This window comes from Lissotriton helveticus, chromosome 12, assembly GCF_964261635.1.
Source record: "Lissotriton helveticus chromosome 12, aLisHel1.1, whole genome shotgun sequence".
NCBI classification, from domain to species: domain Eukaryota; kingdom Metazoa; phylum Chordata; class Amphibia; order Caudata; family Salamandridae; genus Lissotriton; species Lissotriton helveticus.
Window position 1 is genome coordinate 720,698,339 of NC_136073.1, and position 19,386 is coordinate 720,717,724.

Here is a 19,386-nt window from a genome sequence, read left to right on the forward strand (position 1 = left end):
AACCATGTTTGACTTCTTTGAGCACTTGACTGTTTTTGTAACTTATTTTTCAATATCATTGCCTGCAATTGATTGATGTCCATTTTCCTTATGATAGAACCTCGATTTGACCACGAGGCGAATGATCCATGAGGGACCCCTAAACTGGAAGATAACAAGGGACAAAACTGTTGGTATGCACGCTTCTCAACTGGCAGACCCCTTTATTTACCATCTGTCTTAGGCCATGTTTCCACAGAAAAAGCAGTTTTTTGTTTGAATATAACTTTGGTGCAGTTTGACAAATTTTCACAAATCTTTCGCAAAAAAACGTGTTCTTCTACCTCAGCTGCTTCCTGGAAAATGTCAATGTGACCCGTCAAGTCAGGCCAAGAAAAGCGCGGAAGCTCCCAAAACCTTTTTCGCCATTCATTTTTCCATAGGAAATTTAAACACAGCTACAGCCAAAACAGCTGAACGTAATTTCCCCAAATTTGGCAGAAACCTAGATCTTGGTCCTGAATCTGTGCTTTTTGTGAGTTGGTGTAAATCCGCTCCCTAGTTCTTGAAAAATTTAAGTTTGAAACGTTTATTTCACGCTGCTCAGGACCTACAGAGACAACAGATCTTGTGATTAGATATGAATAAATGACACCACATCAACAAAGATGTGACAACAGTCATTTTAGAATTCGGGTACTCAGTCCTATATCCCTGAAAAAGTAAAAGTAAAAAAAAATTAACGGGCGAAAACGGCAACACTGCAACATCTGAATGGGATGAATAACGACAACAATGTGCATGTCGTGAGTTATAGTTGTTGGAGGTAACTAACTGGTGAATTTCAGTGATTTTATTTGGTTAAAACTGAATATTTTAATTGACATTTTAAATTTACTAATACATTTCTTTAACCTTTCATTTTTTTTTGTCTGAGTTTCTGAGGATTTATTTTATATAACTATTACAATTTCAAACTATAACCTCACCTTAAGCTTTAAACCTTAGTTTTTGTGTGTGTTCATAACGTGATGTCTGTTGACTTAGATGCTCGGCATACCCTGCTATCTAGTGTTGGGCTTGGACTGTTGCTACTTCTTTTTCATCTAATAAGTTATTCAAGTCACAAGGTTTCTGCAATATCTCCTCCAGTAGTGAACGCGCATGTGCACCGGACCATTGTTTTTTGTTGTTGTTTTTTTTACACCATTGTGTTGTCATGTATTGAAGTTCCCGGGACCTCCTTCTTCCCATCCCAATGCAGAGACAGTTGACTCCAAGGAAAGGACCATCCTTGAAGTTTCTTTTGGAACATGTCGAAAGGCAGCGTCGGATCATTATTTACTCAGGCACAGGCAAGATCTGTGCCACTGGGAAGACTTTGCCCAAAAAGTGAAAAGTCACCTTCAAGAATACTCCTGGCCCAGATTCTTTGCTCCAGTCGGCACCTCCCAGGTGGCCTAGGGACACTGCTCTTACCACTCATCCTCTTTCACCATCTCCACCTGCCCTGCCTCACTTCTTATGATTTCTCTTCAGTTGTCCCTGGAGTCTTATTCAGACACAGGTAGCTCTACACCTGACTCTCCATAAGATGAATTTGGTGTTCCACTTTACATTCACCCTATGGACAATCCTTGGGAGGACTACAACGTGGGCCCACTGGGGGATCATGACCATGACAGTGTCCCTGTCGCCAATTCGGTAGGCCTCCTGACTTATGACAGGGCCCAATAAGAAGAGGTTTAGTCCTTACTCTAGCATCTCCGTGACCAATACTGGAAGATGGGAGAATAGATTATTGAGGATGGGAAGGCTATATCCAACTATTTACATTCAGTGTGCATTAGATTCGGCTGATAAAGCTGCCAATGAGCTAAACACCTCCGAGATCCTCAGCTGCCACTTTTGGATGCATGTCTCCGGCCTCAAAAGGTAGAAGTCCGACTACATCTCATTAAGCTGGCCTTCGCAGGAGAACACCTTTACGGTCCCCAGGTTGGTGAGATGTTGGAAAAGATGAAGAATGACACTACTAAGGCCAGGAGTGCCCTTCAAGTTCCTTTAGCTGGAGCTCCTTTCTGCAACAGACAATGGGCTGGTCCAAGCAACTTCTACTGACTCCACAAGCAGGGAGGTATGGATTATGCACAGGAGCGTTCAGGGATAAAAGCTCCATAGTTCGAGCCAGAGACACGCCCTCCAGGCTAGCCTCTATCTTCAGGCATTGACTTGCCTTGAATATCCCTGCCCTTCCCACCCATAATCACACTACACCGGTTGGGTGGAAACTTTAGGGATTTCTTCCTCTTTGGGGGCCACAGACCTGTGTGTTCGATCTATCATCGAGTACGACTACTACCCTGAACTCATGTCAAACCTCCAAACATCCCACCCCGCCACACACACGCACACACACCATCTATCCAGAATGCTTTGCCCTATTCAAACGAGATATAGAGCCAGTGCCCCTCAGCATCGTGCAAAGGCGTTTGATCCCTGTACTTTCTCTTCCCCCAAAACGACGGCTTCCTTAGGCCAGTATTTAAGCTCAGGCATCCCAACAGAAACATCCTCTCAGAACATGTCTACATGATCACCCTACAGGATGTAACCCCCCTGCTTCAGCAAGGGGACTTCATGGCCACACTAGACCTGAAGGGCACCTACTTTCATATCCACATCCCTCTGACCCATCAATTCTACCTATGCTTTATAGTAAGTGGTCAGCACTACCAGTTCAAGGTGTTGCCCTCTGGAGTCACCACAGCCCCAAGGCTCTTCACCAACATCTGTGGTAGCTGCTCATCTCAGAAGGGAGGGGACTCACTTCCTCATCTACTTAGCCAACTGGTTGATCAAGACTGCAAGCAGACAAGACTGCTAAGTCTGCACCCAAACTGCAATCTACCTGCTTCACAAATTAGGTTTTACAGTCTATACCACCAAGCCCCACCTCCTACCACTTCAGGTCCAGCCCTTCCTAGGGTGAATCCTCAATGCAGTCTTGGGTAAAGCTTACCCAAGCGATCAAAGGGTGGTTGTGTTCCAACAGCTACTGCCACTCTTGACTTTTCACAGTGCAGATAGTGATGCACCTTTGAGGTATATTGGCCTCATGCATAGCTATATATGCTCATGCAAGGCTCCATATGAGTCTACCTCAAGAGAACCTCTTGGCACAGTGGTCACAATGTGAGGGTCACGTAGAAGATCTAGTGTATATAAGGATCGGCATTCATGGCTCTCTGGTGTAACAACAACAATATGTTGTATGGCAGGCCCTTCACAGACCCGGTATCGCAGTTGAGCATTACCACAGACTCCTCTCTCACCGGGTCGTAGGCACAACTGAATAACTTGACAGTCTATAGTCTGTGTCTATCTCATCAACAGAATCTCCACATAAAACATCTGGAACTTTTCTCCATTCACCTCTCCCTCAGAGCTTTTGTTCTGGACATTCAGGGGAAGGTGTCCCTGGTGTGAACTGACAACATGACTACCTTGTTTTACCTGCAAAAACAAGGCGAAACACACTCTCCTTAACTGTCAGTACTAGTTCGGAGAATTTGACGTTGGGCAATGTCCACTTAGTGTATCACCTGGCAGAGTTCTTCCCGGCGGTGGGTGACTTTGAAGACCTTCTCAGCAGGAGGCAGCAGGAAGACCATGAGTGGGAACCCCACCCACCAGTCCTACTCCCTTATTTCCGGCGATGGTGGGACCTCCGATATAGACCTCTTACCTCCTTATGCCTAGTTGCTATTGCTGCATAAATACAGAAGAGGGAACACTTTCTATTCAAGATGTCTATTCTAAAAGCCTTCATGGAGGGCCTTAAATGTGTCATCCCACCTAGAGTGCCACCTGCACCAGTCTGATCACAAAAATGATGGGATTGCCCTTCAAACCACTGCATTCTTGTATTTTCCAGTTTCTTTCCCTGAAGGTTTCCTTTTTAGTAGCCCCAACATCACTTAGTGGTGTTAGTTAACTAAAGGCCCTCTCACTACAAGGGCTTTTTTGTCCAGGTACACAACGACAGGAAGGTCGTTAGACCCAAATCTAAGTTCCTTCCTAGGGTGGTCTCCCCCTTCGAACTTAACCATACAATTGAGCTTCCGCTCTTCTTACCCCAGTGTGTCTCAGTACCAGGGAAAGCACTTCATACATTTGACGTCAAGTGTGCTCTCATGTATTACATAGATAGGACGAAGTATTTTTGCAAAGCACAACAGATTTTTGTTTCCTTTGCACTGCCTCATAAAGGCCTTCCCATTTCTAAGGCAGGGGTACTCTGGTGGATTGTTAAACGTATCTAGATCTGTTGCCTTGAAGTCAGAAGAAACCTACCTGTCCTCCCCATGCCTCATACCTCATACCTCCTGCAAATAGGGCACCACTATGGCCTTTCTTGGAAACATACCCATAACAGACATCTGTAAGGCTTCTACCTGGTTCCATCCTCACATCTTAACAAAGCCTTATTGTATGAACATTCTGGCTAGGCAACAGACTACAATAGGTCAGACTGTTGTAAGAACTTTGTTTCAGACCTCTGCACCCTTCACTGTCTAACAATCACGTTGGGGAGTACTGCTTTACAGTCCATGTAGAGCATGTGTATCTACAGCCACACATGCTACGAACGGAGTTTGTTACTTTCCCAGTAAGTATCTGTTGATCACATGTATTGCTGTTGAGTCACTTGCGCCCACCCACCTCCCGAGAAGCCAGCATTAGCTACAAATATCTTGTCTGTATGATCATTTAAATTACACACATGCCCACTGTCTTATCCTGCTCATTACTCCATACATACTCTGATCCACTGTGTGGAAACCAATCTACCAATTGAGTTGGTGCCAATGCGTGTTACTACCAGAGGAGGAGGCCTCACTGAGACCTTGTGACTGAAAAACTTCTTTAAAGAAAAACAAGTTGTAACAGGGAGAGCCCAACACTAGATGGAAGGAGTATGCAAAGCGCGTGTATCTACAGCACCATATGCTTCGAACAGATGCTTACAAGGTCAGTAAAAATGTCCTTCTAGCCAATAGTATTTTTGCAATCCTAAATTAAAATGGGTTGCTTAGAAACTTTAATGTAAAGAATACTGCATTACTAAAGTACCGCAAAATGTTTTCTCCTGTTACCCTTTCTCTGAAAGTATGTTCTGATGAAGGCTGCTGACATTCAAGATGTCTCTCCTCCATGAAGACTACAGTGAGAGACTCTTCATACGTATTCAGCTTCTCTCCAGCCTGGCTCAAAAAGGTCCTTGCTCCCCTTTACAGCAGTGCTTGTTCTCTTGTCACCTATTTTGCTCATGGATTCTAAGCTAATTCATCAGACCTCAGCCCAGTGAACTCCTAACAAAATTTACTGACAAAAACATTGGTGACACTTATGCCACAATGCGCCTCACCAGATCTAACCATGATCAGCAATTTCTGTACTTTTACAAACGCTTCATTCCTTGACAAATTGAGCTTGGCAGAGAGGAATCACTATAAACCTCTTGGACACAGTTCCCTTCTCTCATACACAAGGACTCCCATTCAATAAATTTGGTGGTCACTGTTATCAAAGGTTTGGTTGAAAACAGGAATTTAGGATTCATTGTTTACTCTGATCCTTTACTGGATTTTGAGATGAGCTACTTTTTCTCTTAACAATTTTCTGATTGTTGTCTTCCATCCATGGACACCAAAACCTTTTATGTGGGGAGTTCAATTCATTTGTCAGTTCTGTACTAGAATTGTACTGTGACACACTGTTAAGAAAATCATAAATAAAACCATGGAGATGTCAGTGGGAAGTCTAAATGAGCTTGTGCATGTTGCACTAAGACTGAGGAAGAAGTGGTGAGATGTGATATCTGAAGGAGATCCTACACAACCTCATCTCCTCCTGCAGTTTGAAAGGAACCGTGCAAGCTATTCAAAGCCAAGAGAAATGTGGAGAAGAGCACACACTGAGACAAACCAAAATGTCTTCAGGTACAAAGAACAAGGTCACTGTGCTTTTGTATTTAATCTTGGCAATAAGTGTTGCATGTAATCTTCCATTTATACAGGATCTTGGATATTTTCTTTTACTCAGAATGTGTGTGTACAAGGTCTCTGTGTAAACAATCTCAAATCCTGATAACTAGAAAGAAATTGGCTTTTCTCTCTCAAAGTGAAAATCATTTCTTTATCAGGCCCATCCTGCACTTACCTCTCACATTGATGAATGTTTTTTCCCTGTCTCTTTTTCTCTGCAAAGTGAACTTCTATATTTGAATTTCTTGAAGGCATACCTGTTTATGTAAATTAACAATATGATTGACTGTTGTGTATACTATAGAAATAGCCAATCAAGGTAAATGTACATATCAGTATCTTTCCAGGTATGCTCTTTTATTGGACCAGATCTGATGACAAACTATTGTTTTGTCTCTTTGTCTATATTGTCTCTCCATCTTTAGATGTGCATGTGCTGCTACTGGAGGATCTTTTAGTGCTGCTGCAGAAACAGGATGAAAAGCTTGTTCTCAAGTGTCACAGTAAAACAGTTCTGGGTTCATCGGACACTAAGCAGACTTTCAGCCCTGTTATAAAACTTAACTCTGTGCTTTTCCGTGCCGTCGCTACAGGTATGTTGGGCTTTCAGAACTCTTGTCTACAGTGTTTGACATCCACACACACACACAACAAGAAACACCCAGCGTCTCATCCGCCCTTCGTCAGCTCGACATCATGAAGTAACTTTCATTGTCACAGGCAAAAGGTCTTGATTTAGTGTGCTAACACATTAAACATAAATGCAATAAAACCAAAAAGAGAAATAAAAAGCTTTCCTACATTGAAGGCTACTTGCCTTTGATACATTCCTCTTTTTGTTTATGTGTCAAATAAAGGTTGATAGCAATGGGTTCATTATTATAGCCCATCTTTAGTGTCTGTGGCCAGAAAGCGAGGAAGGACTATAATGAATAATCTCTTGCCAGCCCACATAGACAAAGAAACCAAAAGAGGTTTACTTTGAAGGCGAGACAGCCTTTAATATAGATGGGTTTTCGTTTTTATGTACCCCCCTTAAAAATTCCCATCTCAGCTGCACTAATAAGAAGCCACTGGGATGAAAAAAACAGGTGAAGCAAGCAGCACACAGAGGAAGAAGGGCAGGGCCAGAAGGAGAAATGTAAGTGTGACTGGCAGTGCTTGTACAAGGAACACATGTAAAAAAAGAATAGTAAGAATAGCAGAAGGTGGATCAAGATGGAAAGAGGGAGGTGCATGACGAAGCCACCAGTAATGGACGGATATCTGTAGTTGCAATGCATCCATACAATGTAAGTTCTGGAAAAATGTAGCATAATAGTAGCATCAGATAATACAAAGAAATTGGCTTCGAGGCTGAGCCTAGGCGTAGACTCCACCTCAAGCCAGTGGCTCAAAGAGGCGTGTCAAAACGAGCCAGTGGGTGAAGAGGGTGGACTTAAAGCTCACTGTAAGTATATTGGAAGTAAAAGGTCTCTTTAACTGAAATTAAAAAGAGGGCAACTACTACTCTCACATTAATACCCTTGATGTACTAATAATTGTAAAATCATGTACTTCTTAGACATTTGCACAGATGAGGACGCAATTCTCCAGTCCCACCTCTGTTCACTTGTCTGCACCTGGAACAAGAACAGTCAAGTCTCCAATTGAGTGAAGAGAAAAGAGCTGTGCATAGATATTTACATTATTTTAGCAATACAAAGATGCACCACACTGAGTATAAAATTACCAACATCAACGTTGATCATCCGTAATGTATAAAGTGTTTCCAATGGTATCAAATCTATATTAAATGACAACTTCCCTAGTCTGACATTAGGGCACTGAAAGCTGTGTTTATGTTCACATTAGCAGACAGAGACAACATTCAAAATTCGCAGGAAGCTTGTTTCAATGAAGAAATTATCATAGCATATCATAACTCCTCAGAAATGAGCTTCCACCTTGTCTTTACATATGCTCAAAAATATAAACCTGTTACAGCAAACAAATGATGGACGGAATGATGACAATGCAAACATTCTCCCCCAGTCAAAAGATCTGGGTTAAATCCATCGTATTTGCCCACCACGCCACCCCTGTTTGGACCCAGCCATATGCAAATCAGTCTTGACCCTGTGCCTCATGGGAACAGTCCAGACCAAACTGCCAGGCCAAATCCTCCTTGGACCGGAAACAAGCATCCTGGGACTGGTTTCAGGGTATGTCACCCTTCTTCAACCAGGCTAGCTTGAATCCAGTGGCACAGTGAGCAAGGGACCCACGTCTGGGCATACCCATCCCACTTAGGGCGAAAAGTGTTACAGCAAACAAATGATGGACGGAATGCTGACAATGCAAACATTCTCCCCCAGTCAAAAGATCTGGGTTAAATCCATTGTTCTTTTGCCCACTACGCCACCCCAGTTTGGACCCACCATATGCAAATCAGTCTTGACCCTGTGCCTCATGGGAACAGTCCAGACCGAAATATAAACCATCATGGAGAGAGCAACTCTGCAAAACACTGTTTTCAAGGCTGTGCAGTTATCTTCCACTTGTGTAGTCTGATTTCCTTTCGTTTTTGAAAATCCATAAATACTTCATTGCCGTGATCCATTAAGTGTATACCAGGACTTTATCAGCTCAAACCACTTTAATGTTGTGCTGTTTGGATTTGTTTAACATTGTTCATTCTGTAATTTGAGTTATGCCTCCTTTTCTGATTTGTCAAAACCCAGCAGTTATCCAGTATTGGGGTATCTTTCATAGATTCACATGCTTGACTCATTCCCCGTCGTTGAAGTGGGAGTCCCACAGTACCATAAACAAGAAGTAATATATATATATATATATATATATATATATATATATATATATATATATATATATATATATATATATATATATATATACATACTATCATAGGCTAGAATGTCTGTAGACCATATGTATAAGAGTCTATCTATGTCCTTTATACAAAAAAAAACTAAACTTGAACTTGTAGTTAATCAGCTAATAGCACCCTCTAGAACACTCCCAAGAGAGGCTGAGTCCCTCAGATTTTCACCGCATGTCGTGTGCCTGAGCCAGCTGCTTAATAAAGTGCTCCTGATTGTCTCCCTTGGGTCACGGCCTTTTTCTTTGGAGGAAGTCATGTTTCAGACATTCATGCGCGTACGCCAGTGCGCATTCACGTGTACCCCCGCTGCATCAAGTTGGTCTGGACTATCTGGCAAGCTCGACTGAGCATCTGTTTGTATTGCGTTGGCAATAAGCTCCAGAACCCACCACGAAGCTTGGAGAAGACAGCGGCAGGGGATATTGCATCCTCTATTCGGGTAACCAGGTTCCTGTGTTCACCCCCGCTAAGGATTCTAAGCAGAAGGGTAGCAGCGGTAAAGAAGGGAGACTCGAGGGCGCATGGAGTTGTGGCATCTGGCTTACCTCCCATCGGATTCTTTCAGCTGTGCCTCCCACGGACACTCTCGCTGGTAATGTCACCCCATTTGATTTGTATCCAGTCCCGCTATGCTGAACATTGGGGCATTATGGGACATGCAGTTCCACCACACGGGGCTGCATTTGGATATGGACTACATTGAGGGGGCGGAGCATAGAGGACAAAACAACAGAGTGGAAGGACTGTATTTACCACGCAGCGCTAGGAGCAGTTGGAGAGGGGCGCTGAGGAAGGCCAATGTCGCCGAAATGCATCCGCCTGAGCCAGCTGCTTAATAAAGTGCTCCTGATTGTCTCCCTTGGGTCACGGCCTTTTTCTTTGGAGGAAGTCATGTTTCATATATATATATATATATACATACTATCATAGGCTAGAATGTCTGTAGACCATATGTATAAGAGTCTATCTATGTCCTTTATACAAAAAAAAACTAAACTTGAACTTGTAGTTAATCAGCTAATAGCACCCTCTAGAACACTCCCAAGAGAGGCTGAGTCCCTCAGATTTTCACCGCATGTCGTGTGTGAATGGAGTCTCCCTGAGCTCTGCTCAGTTTTCGGTAAAGGAGTGCAAAATGTGCTGCACTTTCTCTTCAAAAATCCTAAGAGACAGGGAAGGGCGGCTACAATTGTGGCTACAGAAGACCAAGACTCAGAAAACATCTTCTGAGGAGGACAGTGATTCCTCTGCCAGGTCTCATAAAAGGACTAGATCTTTGGAAGGAGCTTCAGAGGTGTCCAGAAAATCTCTCAAGCCTTCCCATCAGCCTCACAGCTCAAAGAAGAGTGACAAGGTACGTCCTGTCTCTTCAGATTAATCTTTACCTGGTCCATCCACATCTTCTAGATCCAGGGCTAAAGATCGCACCCATGCCTCATCACCTGACTCTGAGGCACAAAACCACGTCAAAACCTACATCAGCGACGACCTCGCCATTGACTCCCAATCATCTACGACCACCAGCATGACTATCTCGTCTTCGAGACCATCAATGGAGAAGACGACGACGGCAGCCATCAGTGCCTCTAACTGGTCGTCTAAGATTCAGACACCTGCTAAGGTCGTGTCGCCGCCTCCATCTATGACAGCACCGTCAATATCTCTATTGTCAATGATGATTCCAGCGATGTTTCTGTCGACGATGGCCCCGTCTACGATGATCCTGTCGACAATTACTCAATTAACGAGGCTGTCGACGACAATACTGTTGACGCCTCCATCGTTGACTATCAAGATTTCCAGAATCCCTAGCACATCCATCCGCCCTGAGATCACCTCGCCAACCAAGGTTTCACCTTTGCATCCAACCCGTCTTTTGGCTGTTGAAGACTCTGATGATGAGGGGGGTCTGTTTGGCCCAGCTCATGCCCTCACTGAACTGAATGTGAAATATCAGGAGGAATATGAAGAGGGTCAATACTTCCAGCAATATTATCCTCTACCTCCAAGATACTATGAGTCACGGGGTTACTACTCCGACCCCCCACCGACACAGAATACTGCACATCTTTCCGCGTCATCCGTGCACAATCTTCAGGCCCTGCTTTCTGACTTTAGGAGTATTCCTCACTCAACTGAAAAGCAACCAGATAATGCACCACCTCCACCACCGTCTACCCCTATACCTTCACCAAGTACGTCTAGGAATAGGATGACTCCTTGGTCCCAGGTAGTGGCGCCACCCTTCATCTTTGGAGGAGGAAAGGGAAGAAGGAGAACTGCTGGATACTCCTACACCTTTGAATGAATGGGATGAATATGTAATCCCGACTCAGTCTCCACCTCCACTTCATCACAAAGATTCACTTCCAAAGGACATCAGGGGTTTCCATAACCTCACGGAGAGAACCACAGCCAGATTTCACCTTCCTATGGAGGTATAGCAGTCCGACTGCTTCCTTTACGATGTCAAGGAACAGGCCAGAAAATCAGTACGTTCCAATGCAGTATTTGATTAGGTTTGCAGGAAGAGGAAAAAATAATGGAAAAACCCAGCCACTGTCCCAGCTGTTCTCCTACACAAAGATAAAAAGTACAGAGCACCTGAGGACTCTCCCTCATGTTTGACCGGTCATCCCAAACTGGACTCTGTAATGTCTCAGGCAGCACAGAGGAGGTCAAAGAACCTGCGCACACCTATGATAACTCCTCCGGACAAAGGCGGACGCCGTCTTGATACCATAGAGAAAATATTCTCCTCCATGTCTGCTATAATGGTGAAAGCAGCCTAATCCCTCGCCATTCTCGGCCGCTATGATCGCCAGATGTTGTCTGATGTAGGAGATATCATATACCTCATCCCTGAAGACAAAAGATCAGAGGCAAAGAAAATCTTGCTAGAAGGAGAACGGACATTGAGGTTATAGATTGTGTTAGGACATTGCCTCCACAGACTTTTGTCAATTGGTGGGCACAGCTGTTCTAGGACGCCAAGGGTGGCTGAAGGCGACCTCATTTTGCCCCGAAGTACAATAAAATAAATTGGACATGGATTATGATGGCGACACCCTGGTAGGCAGGCACATCGAAGCTCTTCTTGCCATAAAGACAGACATAGAAACTGTGAAATCTTTGGGTTCCCTTCAATACCGTTAGGTTGCTTTCATGGGAGCTCACAGCTGTGGGTTCTTCTTATGCAAGGGTGGATATCAGCAATCACAATCCTACAAATCATTACAGCCACAACACAGAACAGGATACCAGCAGCAATCATATAGGCAACCCACTTCAGCTGGTTTGACCTCACAGACATCCTCCCACCCAGAGCCAAGACACCGGTTGCAAACAGTGACCTTCTCTGGGTACCAGCTGCAGCATCCCTTCATCTCAAGATTTCCCACTTCCACCCAAGATTTCCCACTTCCTCCCTCATTGGCAAACCATCATCTCAGACAGATGGGTTTTGAACCTTGTCACCTATGGCCATACCCTGGGGTGTACACAGTCCACCACCTACTCTGCCAAAGGTAGCCCCTCCCCTTCACTTACTGTGGAAAGAGGTTTGATTAATGCTCTCAAATGGAGCAATACAGACGGTCCTAACAACCCAAAAAGGACTCGGATTCTATCCCCATTTTTTTCTTCATCTGCAAGTGGATCTAGGATCGGTGGAGACCAATCCTTAATATCAGAAAACTATAACAAAGTCCTCCGCAAACAAACCTTCCTGATTATATCTCTGCGACATTCTTCATGACCTCATCAGTGGAGATTTTATGACATCCTTAGATCTGGAAGATGCCTACTTCCATATTCTCATCCATCCCAAGCACCGCCAATATCTTAGCTTCACAGAAGCTTGAATCCGTTACCAATTCTAAGTTCTACCCTTCGGTCTGAGATCTGCACTTCCTGATTTTTACCAAATGCATATCACCTGTAAGCAAGGACATCAGGTATTTCCTTACCTAGACGACTGGCTAATAAAATCCCCAATGCCAGTTCAAGCTACCAGTGCAACAGAAGCTGGTCTCTCCTTGTTTCGTGAGCTAGGCCTCTGTCAACTGGCCGAAGACCTCCTCCACACCCATTGAGACCAGGATATTCATGGGAGCCAATCTTCTTACTAAAAGGAACAAAGCCTTCCTCTTCCAAGAAAAGCAAACCAAATTGCTGCATTGGTTTTGAAGCATTGCAAAGACAGTGCATTTCTGTGAGACTGTTCAAATCGCTCCTAGGTATGACTTCTTCAGCTATAAGCTTGGTTCCCTTGGCACGTCTCAAGATGAGACCATTTCAAGAAGAATTGCAACTCCAGTGGACCCAGTCTGAAGGGTTTTTCGACAACTTGATATCGCTCTCCCTTCGGATGTTACCCATACTGGCATGGTGGTCTCATATACCGTATCTCTGCCAGGGCCTCAAGCTCATGCAGTTAGTGTCTGAATTTGGATTTTATAGTCCCTACGAATGCTTCCATGGAGGGTTGGAGTGGTCAGATGCTGAACCTGCAGGTCCAGGGAAGATGGTCGGCAAGTCAGAGGTCTTTGCACATCAACATCTTGGAGCTCAAAGCCATTTTTCTCTCTCTTTACAGGCTTTCCTCTCAGGTATCACAAACTCCTCTGTGCTAGTTCGTGCCAACTTTACAATCAGCATGCATTATATCAACAAACGGGGAGAAACTCTATCTCCAACGCTATGCCGGGAAACTCAAGAGGTTTGGAATTAGCTCTCAGCTCACAAGATATCACTGAAGACTGAACATCTCGCCGGAGTCCACAACACACTAGTGGACACCCTGAGCAGGACTAAGGACAGCTGCCATGAGTGGGAACTCAACCAATGACAAATGAACAGGATATTGTCAGAGTGGGGGAAACCGTATTGGATCTCTTTGCAACATAAACCAATACAAAATGCCAGATCTGAAAGAAACAGGTTAGTATTAGATTCCTTACCTTAGAATATCCCCCGGCGTCAGACTGGATCTGGAACTTTTTGCGTAGCAGTACCCTTGCGCGTCGGTAGGCGTCGTCTGCGGCTCCACGTCCGTCGTGGGCGCTGTGATGACGTCGTCGGAGTACTTAGACGCCGCCTCCGCGTGCTGACGTCAGTTCTTCTTTTTTCCGCGCCAGCAAGCGCAGATCCGGAAAAAGTGGTACCTTAGTCATTTTTTGACTAAACTTTTTGAGATCTCTTTTGATAATTTTTCGAGTCTTCGACTCCGAACAGTGCCGGTAGGGGTGCCGGTAGGGATGCCAGGTTTCAAACCCTGTGAGGACTGCGACCGACTGATGTCTGTCACCGACCCTCACCGCCGGTGTCTACACTATCTCGGTGTCGATCACGACGACAAGACCTACTCCGACTGCCGGGCCCTGACTTCAAAAGCTAGGCGGGAGCTGTCCCGCAAGCGGCTAGAACTCAGGCAGTCGGCCCCGCGCCTTGAGAGGTCCCGGTCCAAACGGAGGTCGAGGGACCGTCGCGGGGTCGGAGCCATCATAGCTCCGGGAATCGACATCACTCCTCAGGTTCGAAGTCGTCAGGTAAGCACAAGAAGTCGAAGAGACGTCATCGCTCTTCCGACTCCCCCTGACGCTCGGGTGATACCTTCGAAGTCGCGGGCGTCGCGGCCTGCCCCATACCCTCCGGTCCCTGGGCAGCACGCGACGCCGGAGGAGATCGATCGCTTCCTCATGGCCATGAGGTCCCTCACTCCTCCTGCGGGCTCCGCGGCGCCGCAGGGCCCCGCTGGATCCGCTGCTGGATCCGGGTCGTCGCCGGTTGACCTGACGACCTCACCGGCGCCGGTCCCTCAGGTGTCACCTCCGGCGCCGTCCTTGGGCGGCGCCATCCCCGATGCCTCCCTCAGGCCGACGTCGATTAAGGAGTTTTACTTCAACGAACCGGCCCCATCCATTGACAACCCTGAAGATCAGGAGATGGGTGATGAGGAGTATTGGGAGAGGTCTGAGGACCCTCTGACACGGGAGTGTCAGTCCCAGGAGGACTGGACAGGTGGACTTGGGGATGCCAGTGGTCTGGACACCTCGCCAGACACTGGTTTTGTCTCGCCTCCTACCGTGGCTACGGAGGAGGGGGCAACCTACAGTGTGGTGTTGACGCGGGCGGCCAAGGCCTTGGCCCTTGAGCTCTCCGTCGCGGCCTTGAGGACTAACCTCCTCACTGAGGTCCTTAAACCGCAGTCATGCTCGGCTGAGCCTCTGCTGCCGTTTAAAGAGGCCTTGACTGACGTTCTTTTGGGCACTTGGTCCAGGCCCGCTACAGGTTCGCCTGTAGATAGGAACGTGGCCAGGCGCCACCGCCCGGCCCCGAGCGACCCATGTGTTCGAGGCATGTGGTCTGCTGAATTGATATCTGTGCATAGCATAGATCGCCGCCTAGTGTTGGGTCCGGATGATTGCACGTTGTTGTCCTGGAAGAGTCTTCAAAGTATCACGAGATAGGTGGCTCCTCCGTCGGACTACAGTGCGCATGGGCATCCTCTCCATCCTCAGATTGTTTTTTTCCGCCATTGTGGCAGAGATGGAGTATAGTACAGTAAAAGATGTCAATGCAAGAAGTTAGAAAAGTAGTAATGAATGCTACAGCTGCGACAGGCACCGGGGAGGTGAGATTTTTGGTAGTTCAACGTGAAGCCTAGGCTGTGCAGTAGGTGAATTGTTTTTGACATGTGGCTGGCACACTGCTGGGCTGACTTTGCTTGTATTAGCCAGTCGTCCAGGTAGGGATAGACGTGGATATGTTGTCTTAAGTGTGCAGCCAGTGTCGCTAGGCATTTTGTCAACACTCTTGGAGCTGTTGTTACACCAAATGGAAGTACTTTGAATTGGTAATGTTGATTTAGTAGCGTAAACCTGAGATACTTCCTGTGAGCAGGATGTATCGGGATATGGAAATATGCGTCTTTGAGGTCCAATGTTGCGAGGAAGTTTCCTTGCTGCAACAGTGGTAACACTTGTTGTAGGGTGAGCATATGAAAATGCTCGGATAAGATGTATTGATTTAGTGGCCTGAGGTCCAATATTGGTCGGAGAGACCCGTCCTTTTTGGGGTTGAGGAAGTATAGCGAATATACCCCTGTACCTTGATGTTCCAATGGTACTAGTTCTATGGCCCCTTTGTGCAGCATGCTGATAACTTCTTGTTGCAATAAGTTGAGGTGTTCTGCGGACTTCGAAGACTCTTCCAGGACAATAACGTGCAATCATCTGGACCCAACACTAGGCGGCGATCTATGCTATGCACAGATAGAAATGTCAGCAGCCCTACATGCCAAGAACAGATGCATACTGGTAAGTAGCATATTCCTTCCTGTCCACCCACCCCACCCCCGAGAGCCTGGTCATCCAGGCTTCAAATTCCCAGTCCGCATTCCTGTCGGCTCCGCCTGACAGGGAATCCAAGAGGTATGAGCAGTACCGCAAAAAGGTATTCTCCTCCCTGAGTCTGGGACTGCGGTCTTCCAACACCGCATGCCTCTTGGGCCGCTACACCCACTCTCTGTGGGACACGGTCGCGGAGGTGCTGCCAGAATTCCCGTTGGAGGTAGGGGCTAAACTCGGCCAGGCCCTTGTGGAAGGCCGGGATGTAGCACGGTATTCTATCCGTTTGGGCTGGATACTACCGACTCACTGGGCAGAGCGATGGCAACGACGGTGGCGATTCGTCGCCATGCCTGGTTGAGGTCCGCCAACTTCTCGGCTGATGTCCAGAATACTCTCATGGACATGCCGTTTGATGGCCGTCGCCTTTTCGGCGACATGGCTGACCATGCGCTTGAGCGCTTTAAGGACTCCAGGGCTACAGCCAGGTCCTTGGGCCTCTCTGCCCCGCGTCAGCAAACGGGTGCCTTTCGCTCATTTCGTGGCCAAGGAAGGGGCGCCCCCACACGTGCTGCCAGCCACGCGCCGCAAACTTCCATTCAACGCAGTAGCGGCCGTGGAAACCGCCATGGCGGCGGTCGGGGACAGCGGCGAGGTCAGTCCACACCTTCCCCCGCAGCATTCGCCTCAAAACCCTCCTAGTCTGTGCTTTCAGGCCCATGTGACGCCAGTGGGGGGCAGGGTTCGCCATCACCTCCTCCACTGGCGCACTGTCACATCGGACAGGTGGGTGCTGCAAATCGTCCGAAGGGGCTACTCCCTCCCCTTCGAGGCGACCCCTCCAGCCACGCCACCGCAATACCACCGCGTATCGGGGGATCATTTGCGACTTCTGCAGGAGGAAGTTACGGCCCTCTTGGCCAAGGGGGCCATCGAGTGCGTTCCTGGGCCAGAAGTAGGGTGTGGTTGCTACTCCCACTACTTTCTGGCACCCAAGAAGGGCAAAGGGGGCCTACGCCAGATATTGGATCTACAGAACGTCAACGGCATCCTCCGGAAGCAGAAGTTCAAAATGCTGACACTGTCTCAGGTTTTAGCTGCCCTGGACCCAGGAGACTGGATGGTAGCGTTGGACTTGCAGGACGCTTATTTCCACGTCCCCGTCCTGCCGGCCCACCGGCGCTACCTGCGGTTCACGGTTGACCACGAGCACTTTCAGTTTACCGTGCTCCCCTTCGGCCATACCAGCGCCCAACGGGTCTTCACAAAGGTGATGGCGGTGGATGCAGCTCATCTGCGCAGGTTAGGGGTTTCAGTCTTCCCCTACCTCGACGACTGGTTGTTGAAGGCGGGCTCGCCCCAAACAGTCGTCAGCCACCTCCAGACGACGGCAGACCTCCTGCACCAGCTGGGGTTTTCCATCAATGTGCCGAAGTCACACCTGTGCCCCTCCCAGAAGCTCCTCTTCATAGGAGCGGTTCTCGACTCGGCGCAGTTTCGGGCTTATCCTCCCGAACAGCGGGTTCGGGACATTCAGGCTCTGATTCCACTCTTTCAGCCTTTGTCCCGGGTCTTGGTCAGGTTGACGCTGCGGCTTCTGGGGCTAATGGCCTCCTGCATCCTTCTGGTGCATCACGCCCGGTGGCGGATGCGGGCTCTGCAGTGGGACCTGAAGTTTCAGTGGGCCCAGCATCAGGGCAACTTGTCCGACCATGTCTTAATCTCGGAGGGCACTGCGAGACAGCTGCAGTGGTGGCTCACGGACCGCGATTGGGTCAGCGGCAGATCCCTCTCCCTTCCCCAACCGGAGCACGTAGTTGTGACGGATGCGTCCCTCCAGGGCTGGGGAGGCCACGTGGGAGAGGCGGAGATCAGAGGCTTCTGGTCTCCGGCGGAGTCCCGGCTCCATATCAACCTTTTGGAGCTGAGGGCGATTCGTCTAGCACTGAAGGCATTCCTCCCCTCCGGGGGACTGTGGTGCAGGTGTTCATGGACAACACCACCGCCATGTGGTACTGCAACAAACAGGGCGGGGTGGGGTCGTGGACCCTTTGCCAGGAGGCTCTGCGCCTCTGGCAGTGGCTGGAACATCAGGGCGTGACCCTGGTGGTTCACCACCTGGCAGGTTCTCTGAACGCCAGGGCGGACGAGCTCAGCCGTCGGTGCATGATGGATCACGAATGGCGTCTGAACTCGGACGTGGCGCAAGGCCTCTTTCAGCAGTGGGGAGAGCCTTGGTTAGATCTATTCACCACTGAAGAGAACGCGCAATGTCATCAGTTCTGCGCGTTGGAATTTCCAAGGCGGCACTCGCTCGGAGACGCTTTTCGTCACGAGTGGAGATGCGGTCTGTTGTACTCCTTTCCGCCTATACCACTTCTGCCCAGAGTGCTGAAGAAGATCAAACGCGACCGGTCCCAAGTCATCCTTGTGGCTCCGGACTGGGCACGAAGGTACTGGTATCCAGAGCTACTCAGTATGTCAGTCAATCCCCCGGTTCGTCTGCTTCTTCAGGAGGACGTTCTGTCGCAGCAGCAGGGGACGGTCCTCCACCCGAACCTGTCCAGTCTCCACCTCCATGCTTGGAGATTGAGCGGCGACAGTTGAGGCCATTTGACTTGCCTCCTGAAGTCTGTAATGTCATTCTGGCAACCAGGCGTCCCTCCACAAAGTCGGTATACGCCTGAAGGTGGAACAAATTTGTGGCATGGTGCACAGCAAAGGCTGTGGATCCTCTTTCTGCCCCTCTTTCTGAGGTTCTCCTCTTCCTTCTTTCTCTTGCCCAGCAGGGCTCTATCAAGGGCTGCCTTTCTGCCATTTCAGCCTTTCTGAGGCTGCCTGATCAACCTTCTTTGTTCAAGTCCCCTATTGTAACTCGTTTTCTGAAGGGCATCACACACATGTTCCCTCCTGTTCCGTTTGTGGTGCCTCAGCCTTCTTACTCTGAAGACTGCTTTCCTGGTTGCCATCACCTCTGTCAGGAGAGTGAGTGAGCTCCAGGCTCTTTCATGCACACCCCCTTTCCTTTCTGTCCATCCGGACAAGGTTGTGTTGCGGACTAAGCCATCTTTCCTGCCCAAGGTTGTCACGGCCTTCCATATCGGGCAGTCTATCACCTTGCCCA

At 47.8% G+C, this 19,386-nt stretch overlaps 1 protein-coding gene across 3 annotated transcripts in view; it reads left to right on the plus strand.

The window, feature by feature from the left end:
- ARHGEF11 (Rho guanine nucleotide exchange factor 11) overlaps positions 1-19,386 on the plus strand; it is an 883,046-nt gene that overhangs the window by 690,683 nt on the left and 172,977 nt on the right. For all 3 annotated transcript variants that reach the window (XM_078670282.1, XM_078670280.1, XM_078670281.1), the window contains 2 exons: positions 98-173; positions 6,455-6,622. In XM_078670282.1, the coding sequence (XP_078526408.1) occupies positions 98-173; positions 6,455-6,622 (244 nt within the window). The remainder of the gene's footprint in view (positions 1-97; positions 174-6,454; positions 6,623-19,386) is intronic.